General features: G+C 53.6%; 5 protein-coding genes across 9 annotated transcripts; 2 read left to right on the top strand and 3 right to left on the bottom strand.

Moving 5' to 3' along the window:
* NCR3 (natural cytotoxicity triggering receptor 3) lies at positions 1-3,035 on the top strand. 2 transcript variants are annotated; one of them, XM_047860859.1, is made up of 5 exons: positions 1-59; positions 431-522; positions 2,213-2,557; positions 2,697-2,804; positions 2,914-3,035. In XM_047860859.1, exons 1-5 carry the CDS (start codon positions 46-48, stop codon positions 2,958-2,960), a joined length of 606 nt encoding a protein of 201 aa, XP_047716815.1. In that variant the 5' UTR covers positions 1-45; the 3' UTR covers positions 2,961-3,035. The 2 variants fall into 2 exon arrangements, with proteins under 2 accessions (XP_047716815.1, XP_047716814.1); XM_047860858.1 differs by having other exon boundaries at positions 19-55.
* A 455-nt stretch (positions 3,036-3,490) lies between these two features.
* LST1 (leukocyte specific transcript 1) lies at positions 3,491-5,879 on the bottom strand. Of its 2 annotated transcripts, none has more exons than XM_047860861.1 (4): positions 4,962-5,879; positions 4,494-4,595; positions 4,183-4,205; positions 3,491-3,721 (listed from the first exon to the last, which is right to left on the bottom strand). In XM_047860861.1, exons 1-4 carry the CDS (start codon positions 4,987-4,989, stop codon positions 3,566-3,568), a joined length of 309 nt encoding a protein of 102 aa, XP_047716817.1. In that variant the 5' UTR covers positions 4,990-5,879; the 3' UTR covers positions 3,491-3,565. The 2 variants fall into 2 exon arrangements, with proteins under 2 accessions (XP_047716817.1, XP_047716818.1); XM_047860862.1 differs by having other exon boundaries at positions 3,491-3,700; positions 4,962-5,112.
* A 2,163-nt stretch (positions 5,880-8,042) lies between these two features.
* LTB (lymphotoxin beta) lies at positions 8,043-10,571 on the top strand. 2 transcript variants are annotated; one of them, XM_047857717.1, is made up of 4 exons: positions 8,043-8,766; positions 9,191-9,242; positions 9,382-9,512; positions 9,939-10,015. In XM_047857717.1, the coding sequence occupies exons 1-3, from the start codon at positions 8,605-8,607 to the stop codon at positions 9,510-9,512; spliced, it is 345 nt and encodes a 114-aa protein (XP_047713673.1). In that variant the 5' UTR covers positions 8,043-8,604; the 3' UTR covers positions 9,939-10,015. The 2 variants fall into 2 exon arrangements, with proteins under 2 accessions (XP_047713673.1, XP_047713672.1); XM_047857716.1 differs by having other exon boundaries at positions 8,072-8,766; positions 9,441-9,512; positions 9,939-10,571.
* Positions 10,572-12,456: 1,885 nt separating this feature from the next.
* Positions 12,457-15,693, bottom strand: TNF (tumor necrosis factor). Its single transcript, XM_047858059.1, has 4 exons — positions 14,904-15,693; positions 14,312-14,357; positions 14,080-14,127; positions 12,457-13,751 (listed from the first exon to the last, which is right to left on the bottom strand). The coding sequence occupies exons 1-4, from the start codon at positions 15,306-15,308 to the stop codon at positions 13,330-13,332; spliced, it is 921 nt and encodes a 306-aa protein (XP_047714015.1). The 5' UTR covers positions 15,309-15,693; the 3' UTR covers positions 12,457-13,329.
* A 1,151-nt stretch (positions 15,694-16,844) lies between these two features.
* On the bottom strand, positions 16,845-19,032 carry LTA (lymphotoxin alpha). 2 transcript variants are annotated; one of them, XM_047858061.1, is made up of 4 exons: positions 18,848-19,032; positions 18,330-18,437; positions 18,139-18,244; positions 16,845-17,895 (listed from the first exon to the last, which is right to left on the bottom strand). In XM_047858061.1, exons 2-4 carry the CDS (start codon positions 18,426-18,428, stop codon positions 17,483-17,485), a joined length of 618 nt encoding a protein of 205 aa, XP_047714017.1. In that variant the 5' UTR covers positions 18,429-18,437; positions 18,848-19,032; the 3' UTR covers positions 16,845-17,482. The 2 variants fall into 2 exon arrangements, with proteins under 2 accessions (XP_047714017.1, XP_047714016.1); XM_047858060.1 differs by having other exon boundaries at positions 16,845-18,244.
* Between the last annotated feature and the right edge of the window lie 1,032 nt (positions 19,033-20,064).

Here is a 20,064-nt window from a genome sequence, read left to right as displayed (position 1 = left end):
CCTAAAGGGAACAGATGGGATGGGCCTGGGCACTGCTGAGCCAAGATGAGGGGAAGTAGGTTAGCTCTGAGCCCAGGAGGGTTTCTGGAGCCTTATTCTGAGTAAAGCGTTGGTCTTCTTGAACCTCAGAAGATAGGGGAACCACATCCTGGTCTCACCCACCCACCCTCGTGTTAGCAGCCATCTAAGCCCCACCCTAGCCCTCAAACACTTGGGTCACTTGACCATGTTTTGCCCCTACCTCCTAGTGACCCAGATACTGCCATTAGCAGCATCCTCTCTCCTCAGGGAGGCAAGAATTTGATGCCTGAGGTCCTAGGCAGTTGAGGTCTTTGACAAGTGATGTGAGAGTCCCGTGTGTCATAGGAAGCTCCCCATCTCCATCTGGCAACCCTGGCCACGAGTAGTAGGTTGTTCTTTCTCCACCCAGAGCTTACCGCTCAGGTCCCCCTCGCCAATTGAAACAAACACCCTCTGACATGCCCCGGATGCTGTTGCTCATCGTTATCATGGTCCATCCAGGTGAGAGGGCTTTCTCCCAGAACCCTGAGGGGGTGTGCGGCTGGGAGGAGGGTGGATGGGGGGAGGCTGACCTGGAGGCCTGAGGGGAGTGGCCAGGAAAGGAAACTGGGAGCAGGTGGGGCCCTCCGTAAAGCTGATGCAACGCGGACACCCCCCAGTTCACAATTCCCTCCATGTCTCCGTGTTGTCCGCTGGGAGCGTCACTCCCCAGCTTCCATCCCAGAGGCCCTTTCTTCTCAGCTGCCACCCTAGTAAGATAAAGTTGAAAGAACCAGTATAAAGGGCTTAAAGAAGGAAGAGGTGAATTTTTTTTCTGAAGGGGTCAATTTTAATTTGATGAGCTTAATAAGCCTATTAAACAAGTCTTATTATCTAGGGTCTAGATGTAATTAGGAGTTTGGGAGACCTAATTAACTCTAAGGGAAGTTTCTTAATGAAACTGATTTTAATTAACTGAGAGACTTTAACTATGAGCCATATCCATTAACTACATGCAGTGTGGACTCCAGACCCAAAGTTTTAGCATCAGCTGGGAACCTGGGGCAAATTCTCAGGCCCTACTCTAAAACCACTGAGTAAATGTCTCTGGGGGTAGGGCCCAGGAATCTATTTGAACAAACACTCTGGGTGATTCCCATGTGCTCTCAAATTTGAGAACTTCTGAAATAGAAGAATGGCAGGTGAATTTCATCAACTAGAGAATCCAATTGGAGATTTTACTAATTGGTTTAATTCATCAATTTGGATGAGTTAGATAGGGATTTTCATCAATTATAGCCACGTCGTCACCAGAAGACTTAATTAGTTAATGCTCTTTAACAAAAAACAAAGTAGCAAGGGTGGTGTACTATATATAGTATGTCACTGGTGTGAAAATAATACCTGGAATAATATAGTTAATTATTAGTTAACTAGGGAGCCACGTTCATCAATGAACTTCAATTTTAATGTGACAGGTTAAATTTCAGCAAAAACCTACTAGTGAATGTAGCAGGGGAGTGATGGGAGGGGGCAAGGATGACAGTTGGTATAAGAAAGAATTTGAAAAACTAATTTTTATTATTTATTTATTTTAAATATTTTGTTAAAGGTTTATTTATTTTGAGAGAGAGAGAGAGAGAGCATGAGCAGGGGAGGGGAAGAGAGAGAGAGATAGAGTGAGAATCCCAAGCAGGCTCTGCACTGTCAGTGCAGAGCCCCACATGGGGCTTGAACTCACGAACTGTGAGATCATGACCTGAGCTGAAACCAAGAGTCAGGTGCTTAACTGACTGAGCCACCCAGGTGTGCCAATATTTATTTATTTTAGAGAGAGAGCATGATTGATTGGGGAAGAGGGACAGAGGGAGAGAGAGAGGTGGGGGGAGAGAGAATCTTAAGTAGGCTCCACACTCAGCACAGAGCACGACGTGGGGGCTCCATCCCATGACCCTGGGTCTGTGTCAAAATCAAAAGTTAGATGTTCAAGTGACTGAGCCACCCAGGTGCCCCCGAAAAACTATTTAAATAAGCAATGTTAAGAAATTAGCCTGGTGGAGAGAAAAGGGTTTCATGAGGTACCAAAGTGCTTGGCCCTCTGGGTCCTCCGTGAGTTGGGGACACACCTGGGATATTCTACGGCAAGCTCTTGGTCCTTTCTGTTTACTGTAAGTGGGGAGGCATTTCTCTGGGTCTTCTCTCTGCCTGCCAGGATCCTGTGTTCTCTGGGTGTTCCAGCCCCCTGAGATTCGTACCCAGGAGGGCTCTGCTGCCCTCTTGCCCTGCTCCTTCAATGCCAGCAGAGGGAGACTGGCCATTGGCTCTGTCGCGTGGTACCGAGACAAGGTGGCCCCAGGGAAGGAAGTGAGGAATGAGACGCCAGAGTTCAGGGGCCGCCTGGCCCCTCTTGCCTCTTCCCGTTTCCTCTGTGACCACCAGGCTGAGCTGCACATCTGGGATACCCAAGACTGTGACACTGGAGTCTACGTGTGCAGGGTGGAGGTGCTGGGTCTTGGTGCTGGAACAGGGAATGGGACTCTGCTGGTGATAGAAAAAGGTGAGGTGGGAGGCCCCTCTCCCCGGAAGTTGGGAATCTTTCCCTGAGGCCTCCTGCTCTCTGTCCCTCCCTGAGCCTGTGCATGCTTCTTCCTGAGGCCCCCCCTTACCAAGCCCTTCCTTCTACCGCCTACATTCAGGACCTCCTTGGCTGGGGGCCAGCACAGTCCTCCTCCTTCGGGCGGCATTCTATGCCTTCAGCTTTATCTCTGTGGCCATGGGCAGCACCATCTATTACCAAGGCAAATGTAAGGAATGGGGCCAGGGCAATGGTGGAAGAGAGCTGGAAGAGGGGGAGACAGAGACCAGGAAGAGGAGGGCTGTGGTGATGGGCAACCCCTGTTGTCTCTCCTGCAGGCCACTGTCACCTGGGAACATGCTGCCACTCCTCAGATGGCCTCTGATGAGTGATTCGAGACCTCAGCCATCCCAACCCTCTTCAAGAGACCCCAATAAATCCTTCTCTGCCCCACCACTAACTCCTTATGAGTCTCATGTTTTTCCTTTTCCATTCTCCAGGTACCCAAAAATGTCCCTCTCTGGGGTCCCCTGACTCTTCCTAACTCTCCCTTCTGCCAAGCCTGGCCTGGAAAGGTCCAAGGAGCAACCTTCCCAGTAATTGTGTCTGGAGCCTCTCCCATCACCATCCAGGACTCAACACCTCCACCTCTCTGGGGTGCAGGGGGCTAGGTCTGATTCTCCTGAGAAATGGGGCATATGGGATCGGATTAGCCCCACCTGTTAACTCCTCATTCCAGCCAGGCTCACACATGTACTCTTTCTGGACTTCAGGGAAGCTTGGGTTCCTAAACACCCGAGAAATCACTACTCGACCCCAGAGTGGGTGGGAAGATAACCTTGCTTAAGTTTTGATGGCGGTCATGCTGAAATGGGACTGAGTTGAGTTGAACTGAGAACCCCAAGGCACAGAAGGTGGTGAGACCACGGTCTTTACTGGGTGGGCCACAGTCCTGGGTTGGGGGAAGGCGTTTGGGGGAGCTCAGGTGGATTAGTTCTTGGCAATGCAGGCATAGTCACTGCTGGGGTCCTCCTTGGAGCCTTCCCTTTGGCTGAGGCCAGGCCCCTCACGGCAAGGCACGGACAGCAGAGATGCGTAGTGGAGCTCTTGCTCTGAGAGCTGGGCCTGGTGCGAGGGTAGAAGGAGCTGCTGGGAGGTCACGGAGGAGCCCCCTCCCCTGGGTCCTTCCTTGTGCTGCTGCCCACCCCGCTGTACCTCATTGCCTCCTCAGTGCTCCCCGCCCTCTGTCTCTGCCAGCCTAAACTCCTGCTCATTTCTCTCATTGCCTTCCTCCCTGCGTCTCTGTTGTCATTATTCTCTCTCTTTTTCCCTCCCCCTGCATCTCTCTCCTTCTCCATCTGATTTTCTTTCTCACTCTCTGTCTCTCTCACTGCTTCCACACTCTTTCTCCTTTCTTATTACCGTTTCCTTTCTCTATACCCTTTCTCTCTGCTTTTCTTCTCATCCTTATTTCTCTTTTTCTCCCCCTTTTTTTCTCTGCGTCTCTGGCTCTCTTGTGCCCCTGTGTTCCCTCTCTTCTCTTGCTCTCCCTTCTCAGCCCTCAGCCTGCTGGTCCCCATCACCCACTCCCCCGCCCCCGGACTCACCCAGCTCCTCTCCAGCCTCCTCACTGGAAGAAAAGAAGAAACTCAGCAGGGCCCCCCCCGCCCTTCCCCCATCACTCTCCCAACCCCAGCGGTGTTGCCTCACTTGCTGACATCTCTGTGGTTCCCATGGCCCAAACCAAACGCCCGCCTGCCTCTCTCTTTGGACACCGTCCTCCCCTCTCTCCCACCCTCCTCTCCCAGGGTGTGTGGGAATTGACGGGGCCTTCTGGGAAAGCAGTGGGAGAGGGGGTGCGTGGGGGCAACATGGGGCATTGTGGTGGGCGAATGAGGGAGGTGAGGCTGGGGCTCACCTTTCCGATGGAGCCGACACAGACAGGCAGACAGAACGACCACAGCCAGGAGCAGGAGCCCCCCCAGCCCCAGACTGCTGCCAAATAGGTAAAGGCATATACCTGCGGCGAGAAGGGGTAGGTATCAGGGACCCATTTCTCCCTTCAGCTTCCCCCATCCTCCTGGTTGGCCGAGGGTATCTCAGCTTCCCTATCCAACAGCGTTAGAGGCAGAAAAGCAGACTCAGATTCTTCATCCGGATCTGGTTTATCTCACCTCCTACCAGAGGTGCCCACCTCTCACCTGTTACCTCACCCACACCCATGACCACTGGCCCCTCAGAGGCTTCCCACTGCCATCTGTGCCGTCTCTGGGCCTCCCCATGAGGTCCCCTGCCCACCTGGACCGAGTGTCCTCTGACCACCTACTCATGAACGCACACACTGCTGTTTACCCACAACCCTCCCCTGTGCAGAGGGCTACCTTACCCTCTTTCCATTCCTTATTAGCTGCCATTAGGTCGAGCACTGAAGACTGGCCTGGAAGTCAGGAAACCTGGTCCCTGCTCTGCTAGGCTAAATGGCCCCGGGGAGAGTCACGTGCCTCAAGTTCCTCATCTGTGAAGTGCGGGGCCCTCTGTTACGATTGTTCCAGGGCTGAGGAGCCCCACTTATGTGCCAACCCTGAACCGGGCACTTTCCATTTGTCACTGCGAATCCCCACAACGTGGGGTACTACGGTGCCTGTTTCCCTGGTGGGGAACCTCAGGCTTGAGTTCAGACTCTTACTTACAAGGAGGTCCAGCCCAGAAGTGGCAGAGCTGGGGTTCAAAGCCAGCTGTGTCAGCCCCAGCATATACCCCTATTCCTCTGCCCTCGGCTGACTGGGTAGTTCATAGGGGCCTCTCCAGCATGGGATGGTTTTAGGTTCTGGTGAGTGGCTGTTGGAGGAGGAGGAAACACGGTTTTGAGTGTGTGTGTGGACCCGTGAAAAACAGGGAGGGTGGTGTCCAGGACTACCTGGCAGTTGGGGCCGCTCCCCCAGCCCCAGAGCCACTCAGGAGAGCAGGGCCCAATTCGGGTGGAGAGCCACTTCCCATGGGCAGATACTGCTAGGGCTGAAGTAGGGCATGGAGGAGTGTCTGGGCCCCATAACTTCCCCTCAGGCACTTCCTGCCCCGTAACCACTGGTTCCTGTTTGAGGACAAAGAGGGGGTAGCTGACTTCACACCAGAGCCAGCTGCACTGACCAGGGTCTAGAAACTGGGACCCTCCTGGGTTGAAGAAGAATGCTGGGGGTATGCGTGTGGTTGGATTGGGGAGCAGAAACACAGGTGGAGAGGAGAGAGCCTGAGGTAGCCACGAAGAGAGCCTGAGGTAGCCACGAAGAGAAGTGGGGGCAGAAGTGGATTGTATTAAATTCTTTAGGGAGCAGAGGCAGAGGCTGGACAGCAGATGACTCCAGGGCCCCGGGAACCTCAAAGCCGTACTCTCTTCCCTCAGCTTCACCTCACTGTGGGGTGTGACTGCCTCCCCTCCCCCTCCCCCCTCCCCCCCCCCCCCCCCCAGGGTTCCTGCTCTCTCCCGGCTTATCCAGAGTCTGCGGCCTGCTGGTAGACAGACCAGTAGACAGACGAGAGACTAGATGTACATGAGTACTGCTGATAGTCTAGGACAGAAAGCTGATGGCGAGTCGGTGTTGGGAAAGGAAGTGTGGACAATCTAGGTGGGCTTCTTGTAGGAGGCAGCATTCTGCGGTTGAGCACAAAAATAAGGGCAGTGATCCAAAAACTTCTGGACAGAGACCTGGATGAAGGCCTCTTAGTGGTACTGAGATGGAGAGGGAGATGGGTGCTGGAGGACTGCGCACCCAGTTCTTGAGGAGGGTGAAGACTGGGGACCTCATGTGGAGGCAAGAGGAAAAGGAGGATGTCTGATGCTTGCCTCCACATGCATTTGCATTTCCTTCTTCAAATTCAGAAACTTCCTGGCATTTCTTCCCCCTCCCCCCACCCCCCCACAAGGTTCCCCATGCTGGATGGTGGGCAATATTTAGGGTTGTTTTTGAAAAAATTTTAACACATTTTATTATTATTAAAATGCTCAAACAGAACAAAATTGAGACAATTTTACAGTGAACATATCCCTACCACGTAGACTCTAAAACCGACATTTTCTATAGTGCTTTATTACATACCTATCTATCTCATTTTTTGATACCTTTCAAAGTTGCAAACATCAGTACATTTTACCTCTAAACCTTTTTAAAAGTTAACTAATTTTTAAACGTTTATTTATTTTTGAGAGAGAGTGAGCGCGCGTTGTGCAAGCAGGGGAGGGGCAGAGAGAACGTGACAGAGGATCTGAAGCAGGCTCCCTGTGTTGACAGCAGAGAGCCTGATGCAGGGCTGAACTCATGAACCGTGAGACCATGACCTGAGCCAAAGTCAGACGCTCAATCAACTGAGCCAGCCAGGCACCCCTGCCTCTAAACCTTTTTACCATGCTTATCGTTGACTTGAGTCAAGCTTTTGTTTCCCCATTTCTTTTTTGGGGGGCTGAGGAAGGCAAGATTTACATACACTAAAATGCACAAATCTGAAGTCAGCACTCAGCTTTTTTTTTTTTTTTTTTTTAATTTTTTTTCAACGTTTATTTATTTTTGGGACAGAGAGAGACAGAGCATGAACAGGGGAGGGGCAGAGAGAGAGGGAGACACAGAATCGGAAACAGGCTCCAGGCTCTGAGCCATCAGCCCAGAGCCGACGCGGGGCTCGAACTCACGGACCGCGAGATCGTGACCTGGCTGAAGTCGGACGGTTAACCGACTGCGCCACCCAGGCGCCCCTCTATCAACTGAGCCAGCCAGGCACCCCTGCCTCTAAACCTTTTTACCATGCTTATCGTTGACTTGAGTCAAGCTTTTGTTTCCCCATTTCTTTTTTGGGGGGCTGAGGAAGGCAAGATTTACATACACTAAAATGCACAAATCTGAAGTCAGCACTCAGCTTTTAAACTGTCTTGTGGTCAGGGCTCTGGAGGCAGATAGCCTGGGTTCAAATCCTGACTCTGCCACTACTGTGTGGCCTTCTAGAAGTTCCTTAACCTCTCTGTGCCTCAGTTTCTTAAGGTTTGTGTCAGGATTAAAAGAATTTCTATGCATAAAGTGTGTAGGTCAGTGGCAACCATGTGCTAACTGCTACTTGTATAATAGCATTATTATTATTATTATTATTATTACTTGATGACAGAGATGGGGCGATGATCTAGGACCACCTCCAACTTCCTTGGACCTGGTCCTTCCTCCCTGTAACTCCCACTGCACTGTCTACCATACCATTTGTTGGATCCTTGTTGCTTTGTTTTGCTCATTCATTCATTTGTCCTTTCTTCATTTATTCATAAACATTTAGTCTCACCTACTGAATGGATGGGGCTCATGCTAGACAGCAAGGCTCTTTGAGGTGGGGCTATGCCTCACCGCTCTCCTGTCTACACTCTGTGTAGCAAGGGAGGTGATGCTCATTTCCATCCCTCCTCAGCGAGATGATAGTCAGTGGTGAGGCTGAGGCCCCTTTCAGCTGCTATTTCTGTGGACGGGCTGAACTCTGCTGCTCACCAGGCTCTCGGGGTTAGGGATGAGCAAGGGAATGGAAGGAGGAGGTTGGTCCAGTGTGGGCATAAGTTCTTCTCAGGAACGAAGCCATCCAACCCTCAAGTTCTCAAGGACATGGACACAGTCCTTCCTCCAGCACCCACCGCCGGGGTGTAGAAGAATGCAGACTGTCCTGGAAATCTGGACTTCTGTGTTCTCATTGCAGCTTTGTTGCCTGACTTTCTGTAAGCTGCCTTCCCTCCCTGGGCCTCAGTTTCCCTCCCTGCTGAACCAGATGATCTCTAAGGCCCCCCTCCAGCTCTAACCTACAAGCCTGTCTCTTCACCCCAACTCCTTCCCCAGTTCAGAGAACCCGGGCATCCAGCTGCCCCACCCCAGCTCTGGGTAAACAGGAAGCTGGGTGAGGGGAGCAGGGGTGTGCGGAAAGTCCCAGCCAGGTGTGTGGGTCTATGGGGAGGGGGTGGCCCCACCCCTGAGGTATGAAAGCCCCCCTGCCCTGGCCCTGGCTCAGTCTCCATGGGGACACTGGGGCTAGAGGGCCGGGGTAGGAGGCCCCAGGGGAAGGGCTGCCTCCTGCTGGCTGTAGCAGGAGCCACGTCCCTGGTGACCCTGCTGCTGGCTGTGCCTATCACTGTCCTGGCTGTGCTGGCCTTGGTGCCCCAAGAGCAGGGAGGACAGGTGAGTAGCTGCAACCAGCCCTAGGAGGGCTGTATGTGGCTGAGGCTCACTTATCTCTGACTATGCCTGGGGGGCCTCTTGCCCCATCCTGCTCAGTTGGCCTGGCTGTCCTCGGTGGGGATGCCTTGTCTGTCTCTTTGCTGGCCCTCTTTCCAAGATCCTGTGATGCTGTTGTGTTCTGATATCTCCAAGCTCCTTCCTTGTTGTCTGGCTGGCTGTTCTCCTCTTCCCAAGACATACTCAGGCCTCTGTCTCTGCCCAAGTACACATGTTCTGCTTGTTCTCCCTTCCAGGGAGATAGATGTATGTCGGGGATGGGACTGGTAGGAAAAACCCTAGGCCTGGAGCTTGGGTTTATGTTGGGAGGGGTGGGGTTGGCATCAGCTAAAACTGAACTCTGGGCACTGTGACCCCACCCACCCAGGTAACAGGGACGGCTGACCCGGGGACACAGGCCCAGGCCCAGCAGCGATTGGGTAAGAGCAGACCATCACCCCCTCCCCTGCTCCAGCCCTTCAGGGATGCCCAGCTCCCATTCATCTGCATCCCCAGAAGAGGTTTTCCTCCCGGAATCCAGGTGCCCCATCCTTGGGCCCTGGCGCCCGGTCCTTTCAGGGGGACCATGCATGGATGGCCACCCTGGCCCCCAATCGTGGACTCTTCGCCCCTTCCAGGGACACAGGTGCTGCCAGAGGAAGAGGCAGGAAAAGATTTCAGCTCCAGGCTCCCAGCTGCCCATCTCATAGGTAAGGATCTCATAGATAGTCAAGGGTGCAGTTCTGCCCGGCCCGAATCCCTTTGCTCCGTTATTGCGGGGCTGTGTTTCCGACCTGCTTCACCACCGCTTGTCCCTAACCCTTCTCCCCTATTCGCTTCTTGCTTCCCTCCTGGAGCAGGCAAAACCTGGCCTGGATCTCCCCACCACAGCGCCCTGTACCCCACACTCTGGTGCTATTAGTCCCCTTAGTCATAATCATTGCAGGGGTGGCACCACGGCCTTCGCCCCCCACCATCCCCCACTCCCGGCTCGGGCGGGGGGTGGGAGGTTGAAAGTCCCTGCAGGGGGTTGAAAGTCCCCATTCTCCTTCATGCTCACCCTCCCAGAAGTCCCGGGCCTAGATCATTCCTCTGGGATTGGGTTCCCGAGAGCCGACAGGCCCGTTTCTCCGCAGGTGCCTGGACGAAGGGGCAGGGGCTAGGCTGGGAGGCCAAGAAAGAAGAGGCGTTTTTGAGGAGCGGGACGCAGTTCTCCGGCGCCGAGGGACTGGCGCTCCCACAGGACGGCCTCTATTACCTCTACTGTCACGTCGGCTACCGGGGTCGGGCGCCCCCTGCCGGCGGGGGCCTCCTTGACCACTCGGTCACGCTGCGCAGCCGGCTGTACCGGACGGGGGGCGCGTATGGACCGGGGACTCCCGAGCTGCTGCTGGAGGGCGCAGAGACCGTGACCCCGGTCTTGGACCCGTCCCGGACGCACGAGTACGGGCCTCTATGGTACACGAGTGTGGGCTTCGGGGGCCTGGTACAGCTCCGGAGGGGCGAGAGGGTGTACGTCAATATCAGTCACCCCGATATGGTGGACTACAGGAGAGGGAAGACCTTCTTTGGGGCTGTGATGGTGGGGTGAGGGCCGCTTGCGGCCCCGGGGAAAGCGACTGCATGGCTGGAATGTGTGACCCAGCCCAGATATTGGGGACCCGGCCTCCAGGGACCCCGTGGCAGTGGGAAAAATGTAGGAGACTGTTTGAAAATTGATTTCGAGCCTGAAGAAAATAAAGAATGTAAACCTTTAGTGTTGCCAAATACAGATGCTGAGATGCTAGTATGTCTTAATTCAGGGTTGGTAAAGAAGTGTTGGTAAAATATTCTTTTTCTGGTTGCTTGAAACAATCAAATCAATTCCTATGGCCTCTACTGTCTGAGAAGGCCATCTGTGGCGTTCCCACCCACCTCCTGCCTCCGAATGCACTTGTCCCAACCTTAGCCCATTTGGAAGGTGGAAGAAGGGGATCTCAAACCGCAAAGCATCTCCAACCATCCTTATTCTCAGAGCCACATAGTCCTCAGCAGACTCCACACTGCATTTTCTCTTGGGTCCCTTCTATCAGTGACAGGGGTCATTACAGGGGAAGGCAAGCAATGCTCTGGAAGACGGAGCACAGAGTGAGGAATGATCCCTGAGGGCCTAGCACTTCTCCCCTGCTGCCGGCCTGGTTGCCTGAAGGCCCCTTTAGCCACTACCTTCAAGGAAAAACACAGCTCTGGGGGGTGAAGGGAGGAGACTGAAAGAGAGAGCTGGGGCGGGGAGGGTACCTGAGGACACCAGGGAGAACTCGAGGAGGAAACTCTTGGCTACCTGGCCCTGTCCAGGGTGAGATGGAAAGTCCTCACCCCTTGTTCGCACTTCAGCTGTGCTTTCCATGCACTGGCAAGTATTGGGGCCCTGGGGTGAGTAACAACAGCCCCATCACCCCATGACACACTTTCAGCTCCAGGCTGGAGGAGGCAGAGAGGGACCCAAGGCCCTATCTAGGTCACCCCAGTGGGCAGACCACACGGTTTCCCCCTGCCTGGCAGCCCTAGCAGGAAGGAAGGGCCAACTTCTGAACCCAGTGGGGACTCCCACTCCCTGGGTCTTCATTTCTGACTCCATATTTGTCTTTGACTCTGTGTCCAGAAGAGTCTTCCTGGGGACAGAGAGTGCTTTTTTTCTCTTTTCAGCTCACTCACCTCATGTCCCTCCCCTCATCATTCACCAAGAAAATCTGTGAGAGTTTGCACGTGAGTCCTTCACCTGCACCTTATTCCTCTTTTTAAATTTTCCTTCGTCTCTTCTTTTTTTTTTTAATTTTTAAAAATGTTTTCATTTATTTTTGAGACAGAGAGAGACTGAGCATGAGCAGGGGAGGGGCAGAGAGAGGGGGAGACACAGAATCTGAAGCGGGCTCCAGTCTCTGAGCTGTCAGCACAGAGCCGGACGCGGGACTCGAACTCACAAAGTGTGAGATCATGACCTGAGCTGAAGTCGGACGCTCAACCTACTGAGCCACCCAGGCGCCCCTCCTTTGTCTCTTCAAGTCCACCCACTGAGAGACCGAAGCAGAGAGAACAGCTGGGGGCTGTATGAAGGAAGAAAGTCAGAATTCACTGAGCACTTATTATGCCATGTGCTACGCTAGGTGCTCTCACGTAGCTTAGGTCCTCTATTCTCTCGTGGCCCCACATGCAGAATCTTCATTGGGTAGATGAGGCTTAGCAACTGGGTCAGGTTGCACAGTTAGGGCTGCTGGGGGAGCCCGGGATCAGGCAGATTTGGAGCCCTGATGCCTGAAGGTCTGAAAGTCCTTTGGCTGTGATTCAGGCGCCTGAGAATGTGGCCCTTCCCAGGCTCTCTTGCTGGCTGCAACAGCCGGAAATCTCACCTGAACACTTAAGGAGTAGGACTTCCCCGGTGGAATTGCCAGAGTTGGAAATTCCCATGCCCTGAGGGAGAGGTAATTAGGTTCAGGCTCCAGTTTCCTGGAGGAGGGGCATTTGTGGCTTGGCTTTGTTCTATGTAGGGTCTCCTGAGTCCCAGTAGTCTAAGGAGTGGGGACTGGGTTCAGGGATCTTTTTTTTTTTTTCTTTTTTTAACTTTTATTCACATTTATTTTTATGGGTTCAGGGATCTTAAGCCATGTAGAGAGAGAGAGAGAGGGGACTTCAGGGAGTGGCTCCCCACCCCCAAGGAGAAACAGCCGCAGAATTAATGCCAACAAAGAGACCATGTGTCTTTTCTAGGTACATTTTATTTCTCGCCACTGAACAGTAGGGCGGTTACAGACATAACTCCCCTGGGGAGCAGAGGTTCAGCGATGTAGCGACAGTCAGTCACCAAATCAGCATTAATTAGACAACTCGATCAGATAAATATTTTTAAAAATATATAAGCAAAAGGAGGCACAGAGGCCAGGAGGCCAGGAGGGAAGAGCCTAGAGTTCAGCTCCGTTTTCACAGAAAACATGTCCGAGTCAAGGCAGCCCCTTCATTTGGTCTCCCAGGACACCCCAACCTCCCAAATAAATATATTCATCAGTAAATAAATAAATAATAAATAAATAATAAATAATCACTAGTGCAAATATAAATAGAGGGAGCTGGCCCCATGAGGGAGGGGCTGGGCTTTCCATCTCAGGGAAGAGTCTGGAAACATCTGAAGAAAGGGGGGCCTGAGGTCCACTCATGTCAAGTTGTAGGTGAGATCTTCTTAAGGGATGTGCTGAAGTGTCTGGCCAGAAAGGTTCCCTGACCCCCGAATTCCAGGTGTCCCAGGTTGCGTTGAGGGACCCAAACCTGAGATCTCTAGTGAATGCTGGAAGCCCCAGTTTGAATTCTTGCTTGTGGCCAATGCTCCAAAGTCCAGGTCCCTGGATCTTAGGTTTCTAAGTGTTGTTATTTAAAGTTCTAAGCTTGGGGCCCAGCCCTGAGCCCCTAATTCTCTTTCTAAGCCAGAAGGGGATGAGGGGGTCAGAAGGAGCAGATAACAAAGGAGTTGAGGTGGGCAAGGATGGATGTCCGGCCCCCTCACAGGGCAATGATTCCAAAGTAGACTTGCCCAGACTCGGCAAAGTCAAGATAGGCAGGCAGATTGATCTCAGCGCTGAGTCGATCACCCTTCTCCAGTTGGAAGACCCCTCCCAGGTAGATGGGCTCATACCAGGGCTTGGCCTCAGCCCCCTCTGGGGTCTCCCTCTGGCAAGGGCTCTTGATGGCAGAGAGGAGGTTGACCTTGGTCTGGTAGGAAACGGCAAAGCGGCTGATGGTGTGGGTGAGGAGCACATGTGTGGAAGGACATCCTTGGCCCGTGAAGAGGACCTGGGAGTAGATGAGGTACAGCCCGTCTGAGGGCACCTTCAGTTGGTTGTCTGTCAGCTCCACGCCATTGGCCAGGAGGGCATTGGCACGCCGGCTCAGCCACTGGAGTTGCCCTTCAGCTTCGGGGTTTGCTGGAGGGAAGGAGAGAAGGAGGGAGGGGTAAGTCAGTGTGACCCTGTTAGTTCCACTCTCCACATCCTGGCCCTCAAGTTCTACCCCCCCCACATCCGGTTCCTGTCCCCTCTGTCTGTCCTCCCACGTCTCATGTGGCCATGAGGTTCTGAGTGTCCCCCTCAAGGCCTGTGCTCTTCCTTCACTCTCTCCTTGAGCTCAGTGAGTCCTTCTCATATCATCTCCAAGGCCTGGGCTCAGCCTTCAGCCTGGGCTCAGCCCCCAACTCCTAGCCCTCTATGTCCCACCTGCTTCGCCATCCTCCAGCTACAGCCTCAGAAGTCTTACCTACTACATGGGCTACTGGCTTGTCACTCGGAGTTCGAGAAGATGATCCTGAGGAGGAAAGAGGAAAGAAAAAGGTGAGATCCTTACGCTTCCTGGAAAATATCCCACTTTGACTTCCATTCCTCCTCCCCTCAAACCCAAACTCTGAATTTCCCCCTCTGCTGCTATCCCAGGACTAACCTCTACCCTCACCCAAGCCCAGAACCAGGAGAGAAGCTTTGGAGACACTTACTGAGTGTCTGGGGCAGAGGGTTGATTAGTTGCAGGCCATGTGGGAGCTGTTGGGGAGAAGGAGGAGGTTTAGCATCAGAACAAGTTACCCCTAACCGAGAAACAGCTAGGTTGTTTATGCAGCTCATACTCTGGTTCTCTCTCTCCGTTCATCGATTGATTCATCCATTCATTCATTCAACAGCACTTTCACTGTCTTCCACGTGACAGACATCTGTCTGTCTTTCCTTATCTCTTTCTTCACTTCTTTCCTTATCTCTCTCATATCGCCCACATCATTGTGTCTCGCATCTTTATTCCCATCTCTCAACCCACACCCCACATCTCTCCACACATCTCTGTCTGTCTGTCTGTCTGTCTATGTGTGTGCTCATTCATTCATTCAAGAAGTGCTTAGAGAGCACCTTTGGTGTGCTCCGTCCCTTCTCTCTTCATCGCTCTCCACATCTCTTTCTGCCTCCCCGTCTTTCTCCACGTTTTCTCTCTTACCCATCCCCATCAGCACACCTCCTTCCCCCACCCCATTTCTTGCCCTCCTGCTCTCCCATTTCTCTCTGGGTAGGAGAATGAGCCAAGTCTGGTGTGGCACTCACTTCTTCCCTCTGGGGGCCGATCACTCCAAAGTGCAGCAGGCAGAAGAGTGTGGTGGCTCCTGCGACGAGGAGGAAGGAGAAGAGGCTGAGGCACAAGCACCTTCTGGAGCCCTGGGGGCCCCCTGCCTTCTTGGGGAGTGCCTCCTCGGCCAGCTCCACGTCCCGGATCATGCTTTCAGTGCTCATGGCGTTCTTCCCAGGGGGCTCAAGTCCAGCTGGGTGATGGTAGAGCCCTAAGGCAGCGTGTGTGAGAGGGAGAGAATCGCCTGGCTGCTTGTCTGGGGGTGTGTCGTCTGAGATGTTATTTCCGGGGGGGTCTGGAGTTGCTTCTGTCTCTCTCCTGGCTGGTCCCCTGGTGTCTTCGCTGAGGAAGCTTCTGCTGACTGGGTGTGCAGACAGCTGCATTTATATACCCACAGGGCAAGAGGAGGGCGGGGAAAGCTCTCATTCAACCAGCGGAAAACTTCCTTGGTGGAGAAACCCATGAGCTCATCTGGAGGAAGCGGTAGTGGGCCCTACACCTTCTGTCTCGGTTTCTTCTCCATCGCGGGGGTGGGGGTTTGGAAAGTTGGGGACACCCAGGCATCAAGGATACTTCCTATCCGCCCCACTCGGATTCTGAGGGAGGCTTGGTGCATACGTAGGACCCTGGAGGCTGGACCCCAGTTTCCCACTGCCCCCAATTCCCTCCATTTTTTTTTTTTCTTGAGGATCATGTCCATGGCCTGTTTCCCTCTGATTTCCAGACAGGACTTAGGTAGGTGTAGAGCTAGAAAGGGGAAGGACTTCAGAAAGCAGAGTCCTTGGTGGGGAGAAACCTGGCGGGGGGGGGGGTGGTTTAGGGGGGAAAGTTGTGTTGGGTCCTGAGACATGTGTTTGGGTCCCTGGGGGAAAAAGAAGCTTGAGAGAAGGGAGCTTGAGAGAAGGCTGGGGATGTGAATAGGGGTCTCTGAAAGGGCTGGGGAGGGGGCGGTAAATAGCAGGGACATGCCTGGGACAGCCCCAGTGGGAGTGAAAGCAACCCTGGGAATTCACGAACCCCAGGAGGGCAGACCTTCTCCTTTCATTCTGACCAGGAACTCAGCAGTGATAGTTTCATTCTTGGCTTCCAAGGGAATCTGGAGCCCTGACTTTTTAAAAAAATTTTTTAATGTTTATTTTTGAGACAGAGACAGAGAGACAGAGTATGAATGGGGAGAGAACAGAGAGAGAGAGACAGACAGAATCCGAAGCAGGCTCCAAGCTCTGAGCTGTTAGCACAGAACTTTATGAGGGGCTCGAACTCACGAACTGTGAGATCATGACCAGAGCTGAAGTTGGATGCTTAACTGACTGAGCCACCCAGGTGTCCCTGAAGCCCTGACTTTTGCATGAAGCCCCCATCCCTCAGAGCCCCTGTGTGGGGCCATGTATCCCAAAGAACTCCAACTCCCTCCAGATTTCTGGAGGTAGCCCTAGCCCTCAGAGCCCCTCTGTATCACCTTGTCCCCTAAAGTGTCCCCTGGGTGCCCCCCCCCCGCCTTGGGGGCTCTCCCATTCCTCAGGGCCCTTGTACAGCCATGTCTTCCAGAGGATCCCCATGTCCACCCCCATGGTCCTGAACACCTTTGGTGTGATCACTTCTCCCTAGAGGCCTCCTGTAACCCCCTTTCCTCAGAGCCTTGACATGTGGCCGCATCTGCCAGTGGCCCCCCTGACCTCCACTCCTCCAGACCTTGGACCCCCATGTTTCCCTTTTCTTCCCAGCTTATCCTTTGGTTTCCCTGCAATATCTCTGGTTGCCTCACCTCTATGACTTTACCACATTCCCCCAGAGCTCCTTAGGCCCCTTTATCTCCTTGTATGCCCACAGTTCCTGTCTCTTCGGGGGCCTCTGTCCTCCTTCCATCCCTTAGAGACCTGGGAAATTCTCCCCTCCCAGACAGACAGACATAGACAGCATTTCAGAGAAAAGAGGTTTATTGGGCTTCATTGAAGGTGCAGATGTCTCCTCATGGGGTGTCTAGTCAAGCAGTGGCTGGATCTTAAGAGTCTCTTGCTTCCTTCTAGAGCTCCCCGGTGTCTCAGATTCACTTGTTTTCTCTCTCCCTGGATTATCCTTATGCTGATGTTCTCTGGCTCTTCATCTCTTGGGTGTATCTCTCTCTCTCTCTCTCTCTTCTGATGGCCCTCTATTATTCCCTTCCCTCCATCCTCCATAAATAAATAATTTAATTTTTTCCCTTTATAAATAATCCCCCCTCCCCTGCCTCCTGTCATCCACTCAAGCTCCTCCATGTGTCTGCCCCCTCCACGTGCAGGGCCAGGCCTTCCTTAGATGGGCAGGACAGATGAAGAGCTCTGGGTGGGAATTTCTAGGCAGACTTGAAATCCTCAGCCTCGCATTGGTGTAGTTCAGGTGGGTGTGGTCCCCCGGGCTGCCTAGAATTCCTTCTTTGGAAGCTCCAGGTAACATGAGCAGGGGAGACTTGAGACACGTGGAATGGTCGAAAGAGGTGTGGTGACACCCTTGAAGTGGTCAGCACGGAGGCAAAATGGGAGAAGGTCTTGAAACCAATTAATTTTCTTTCTGGAGATTTCTACAGAGCAAACGCTCCAAAGAAGACACTACTGGGGCTGAGGAGTAGGTGGGAGATGCCATCTGTGTGAGTGGATAGCTGATCTCCCTGGGTGAGCAGGAACACAGCTCCCTGGTACACAGAGCGCACCCAAGGTCCCTGTGGCCCTGGGCACACGGACTTCTGAGCACTGAGGAGAGGCACGTGGAAGGGGTACTGGGAGGAGAAGAGCTGGACCTCATGGGCCAGGTAGAGAGGGGTCGGGGTGGCCTTGGGGAAGCAGCCTTCCCCAGAGAAGACCACCTGAGAGTAGACAAAGTAGAGGCCACTGGTGGGGACCAGGAGGGAATTGTTGCTCAAGGAGAAGCCATGGCGGAGGAAGGCACGATCTGTGTTTGCTCTCCAGCGCAGTGAGTTCTGGGTGCTGGGGTCTCCTAGGAAGAGCCATAGGGGATGGGAGAGGTCAAGAAGCTGGGGGTCAGCAGTCTTAATCCCTGAGGAAGTAGGTGCTGGACTGGGTTCCTGGGGGGATGGTTGGGAGGACAGATGGGAGAGGGATGCCCCTGTTTTGGGAGGTGGAGAAAGTTGGGGGAGGGGTGCGGTAGATGCTTGGTTCCTTGAGGGGGTGTAGGAGGAGAGCTGGGGACTATGTGTCTGGAGGGCCAGATGGTGTTTACCAATAAGATGAGCAGCAGGTTTGAGGGTGCCTTGTGCGAAGTGCTTCTGAGGGTGCTGATAGGTAGTCCGGGCAGCTGAGGGTGAGATGCCAACACCAGGAAGCCCCTAGGGGAGAAGATGGACGAGGATGGCTCTAGGGCCCAAAGATGGGCTGGGCCACCCCTGCTGCCCCGTTCTCCTGCTGCCTCACCTGGGCCTCAGGCGGCAGGGCCAGCAGCAGCCCCAGAAGGAGGAGGAGGAGGGGGGCGCTGCACACCCGCAGGAGGTAGAGCCTTCCAGGTGGTGTCATGGGGAGAACCTGCGGGGGGGGGGGAGAGAGACAGTGAGTGGGGCGGGGCAAGGTGCAGATGACGGCCTCCTGCCTGCCCGCGGAGAGACAGCCATCTGAGAGACAGGGCAAAACGGATAAGAGAAGGGGACAAGATGCAGTCAGGGAAACCCCAAGGTGAGCAGGGGGAGACAGAAAGAGAAACAGAGACACGGGAAGGGAACAGAGAGGACTCGTGGCAGAAACAGAGAAGGTGTGATAGAGACAGGGAGAAAATGACTGATGAAGAGTCGGAGGGAGGAGAAACCAAGACCAAACCCACCAAGGCCCAGCCTCAGGCAGGAGGTACAGGAGGGGGGCCGGGGCGCAGGCGGAGGGGCAGAGTGCCCAGGGGAGTCCACCCCCCGGCAGCCCAAGGAGACGGGGCGGGAGAGTCTCACCTGCTCTGTGGGGCCCCTGGGCCCGGACGCCTGGGTCCCTTTATAGAGGAAGCTGCAGTGGCAGCGTGGCAGGCGGCGGGCGGGTTCTAGGCCCCGGCTGGGCCCGGGGAAGCCCCCAGGGCTTAGAAGATGCTGCTGTTTCAGTCGAAGGCAGGAAAGGCTGAGGCCTAGGAGTGAACCGCAGGCTGGGGGCTCAGACGACTGAGTTCTGGGAAAGGGAGTGGGGTCAGGGGAACCGTGGGCTGGGAGGGGCAGGGAGCAGGGTCAGGCTTAGGAGTTCCAGGGAAGGGACGGACAGTGAATTCGGAGAGGAGGGGGGAGCAGCTGGGGCGTGGGCTGGAGGCCCGGTTCCCTGAAGAGTGATTATATATAACACCTCTGCACCCTTGGTTGATTACAGGCTACTCTCTGTGCCCATTTCCTCCTCTGATGCCCCCATCCTTGTCCCAAACAGCTCAACTCACACTTGTCCCAGTATGTGGACTTTCCTGGTCATCTGGCAGGTTTTATATCAAGAAGTTCCATGATCTACCCCCTTGCCTGGGACATTCTGGTTTATGCCTGCCGTCCTGGTGAAAATGTTCATGGATCTCCCTTTTGCTCTCAGAAGTGTCCTCGTTTGGAAGATAAATGTTATGGTTCCCCTTCTCAGAGATGTCGTCATGTACTCACATACGATGAGGTCTCCTCTCACTGTGGAGGGATGTCTTCTACCTTATCTCCACCTTAGGCAGCCCCCCCACAGATCAGATTTGTATAACCCCAAACAAACACACACTCCGGGATCAAGGAATGTAGCAACTTCTGAAGTTCTCTACAGGGAAGACTTTGGAGGGTGGTGAGGGGCTGGAGGGTGGTGAGCTAAGGTAAGGTGGGGACAATCACAGGACTTGTCTCGAAGCTGCATTTGCAGAACCAGTATTCTGTTTTAAAATTGTTAAAGATTTCCCCTTTTTAACTTGGGTGCAGTAAGGTGCACACCTCTTAAATTTACAGCCTGTTGAACATTTCCATCTGCTGATAGCCATGTAGCCACCATATTTTTCAGATCCCCAGAAGGTTCTCTCATGCCCCCTTCCAGGTGATACCCTCCAAAGATAACCAACCACTTTCTGGTCACCATTGACTAGTTGTTCCTGCTTTTGTATCGTATAAATGAAGTCACACAGAATGTACTGGTTTGGGTTTAGCTTTTTTCACTCAACACGATGTTTGTG

Source organism: Prionailurus viverrinus, chromosome B2 (genome assembly GCF_022837055.1).
Source record: "Prionailurus viverrinus isolate Anna chromosome B2, UM_Priviv_1.0, whole genome shotgun sequence".
NCBI lineage: Eukaryota > Metazoa > Chordata > Mammalia > Carnivora > Felidae > Prionailurus > Prionailurus viverrinus.
Note: the sequence above shows the minus strand (reverse complement) of the source record. Positions and strands in the feature narration are given on the sequence as shown.

Bases quoted from the DNA above. Each gene is read 5' to 3' on its own strand.
- NCR3 (XM_047860859.1), top strand. The intron at 523-2,212 runs GTGAGAGGGCTT...TCTGCCTGCCAG, and splicing joins CGTTATCATGGTCCATCCAG to GATCCTGTGTTCTCTGGGTG. The intron at 2,558-2,696 runs GTGAGGTGGGAG...GCCTACATTCAG, and splicing joins TCTGCTGGTGATAGAAAAAG to GACCTCCTTGGCTGGGGGCC.
- LST1 (XM_047860861.1), bottom strand. From the start codon at position 4,989: ATGGCAGCTAATAAGGAATGGAAAGAGG. The intron at 4,596-4,961 runs GTAAGGTAGCCC...TTCTCGCCGCAG, and splicing joins TAATAAGGAATGGAAAGAGG to GTATATGCCTTTACCTATTT. The intron at 4,206-4,493 runs GTGAGCCCCAGC...CTTTTCTTCCAG, and splicing joins GTGTCGGCTCCATCGGAAAG to TGAGGAGGCTGGAGAGGAGC.
- LTB (XM_047857716.1), top strand. From the start codon at position 8,605: ATGGGGACACTGGGGCTAGAGGGCCGGGGTAGGAGGCCCCAGGGGAAG. The intron at 8,767-9,190 runs GTGAGTAGCTGC...CCACCCACCCAG, and splicing joins CCCAAGAGCAGGGAGGACAG to GTAACAGGGACGGCTGACCC. The intron at 9,513-9,938 runs GTAAGGATCTCA...GTTTCTCCGCAG, and splicing joins CCCAGCTGCCCATCTCATAG to GTGCCTGGACGAAGGGGCAG.
- TNF (XM_047858059.1), bottom strand. From the start codon at position 15,308: ATGCAGCTGTCTGCACACCCAGTCAGCAGAAGCTTCCTCAGCGAAGAC. The intron at 14,128-14,311 runs GTAAGTGTCTCC...TTTCCTCCTCAG, and splicing joins CCCTCTGCCCCAGACACTCA to GATCATCTTCTCGAACTCCG. The intron at 13,752-14,079 runs GTAAGACTTCTG...CCTTCCCTCCAG, and splicing joins GCCAGTAGCCCATGTAGTAG to CAAACCCCGAAGCTGAAGGG.
- LTA (XM_047858060.1), bottom strand. From the start codon at position 18,428: ATGACACCACCTGGAAGGCTCTACCTCCTGCGGGTGTGCAGCGCCCCC. The intron at 18,245-18,329 runs GTGAGGCAGCAG...CTTCTCCCCTAG, and splicing joins CCCTGCCGCCTGAGGCCCAG to GGGCTTCCTGGTGTTGGCAT.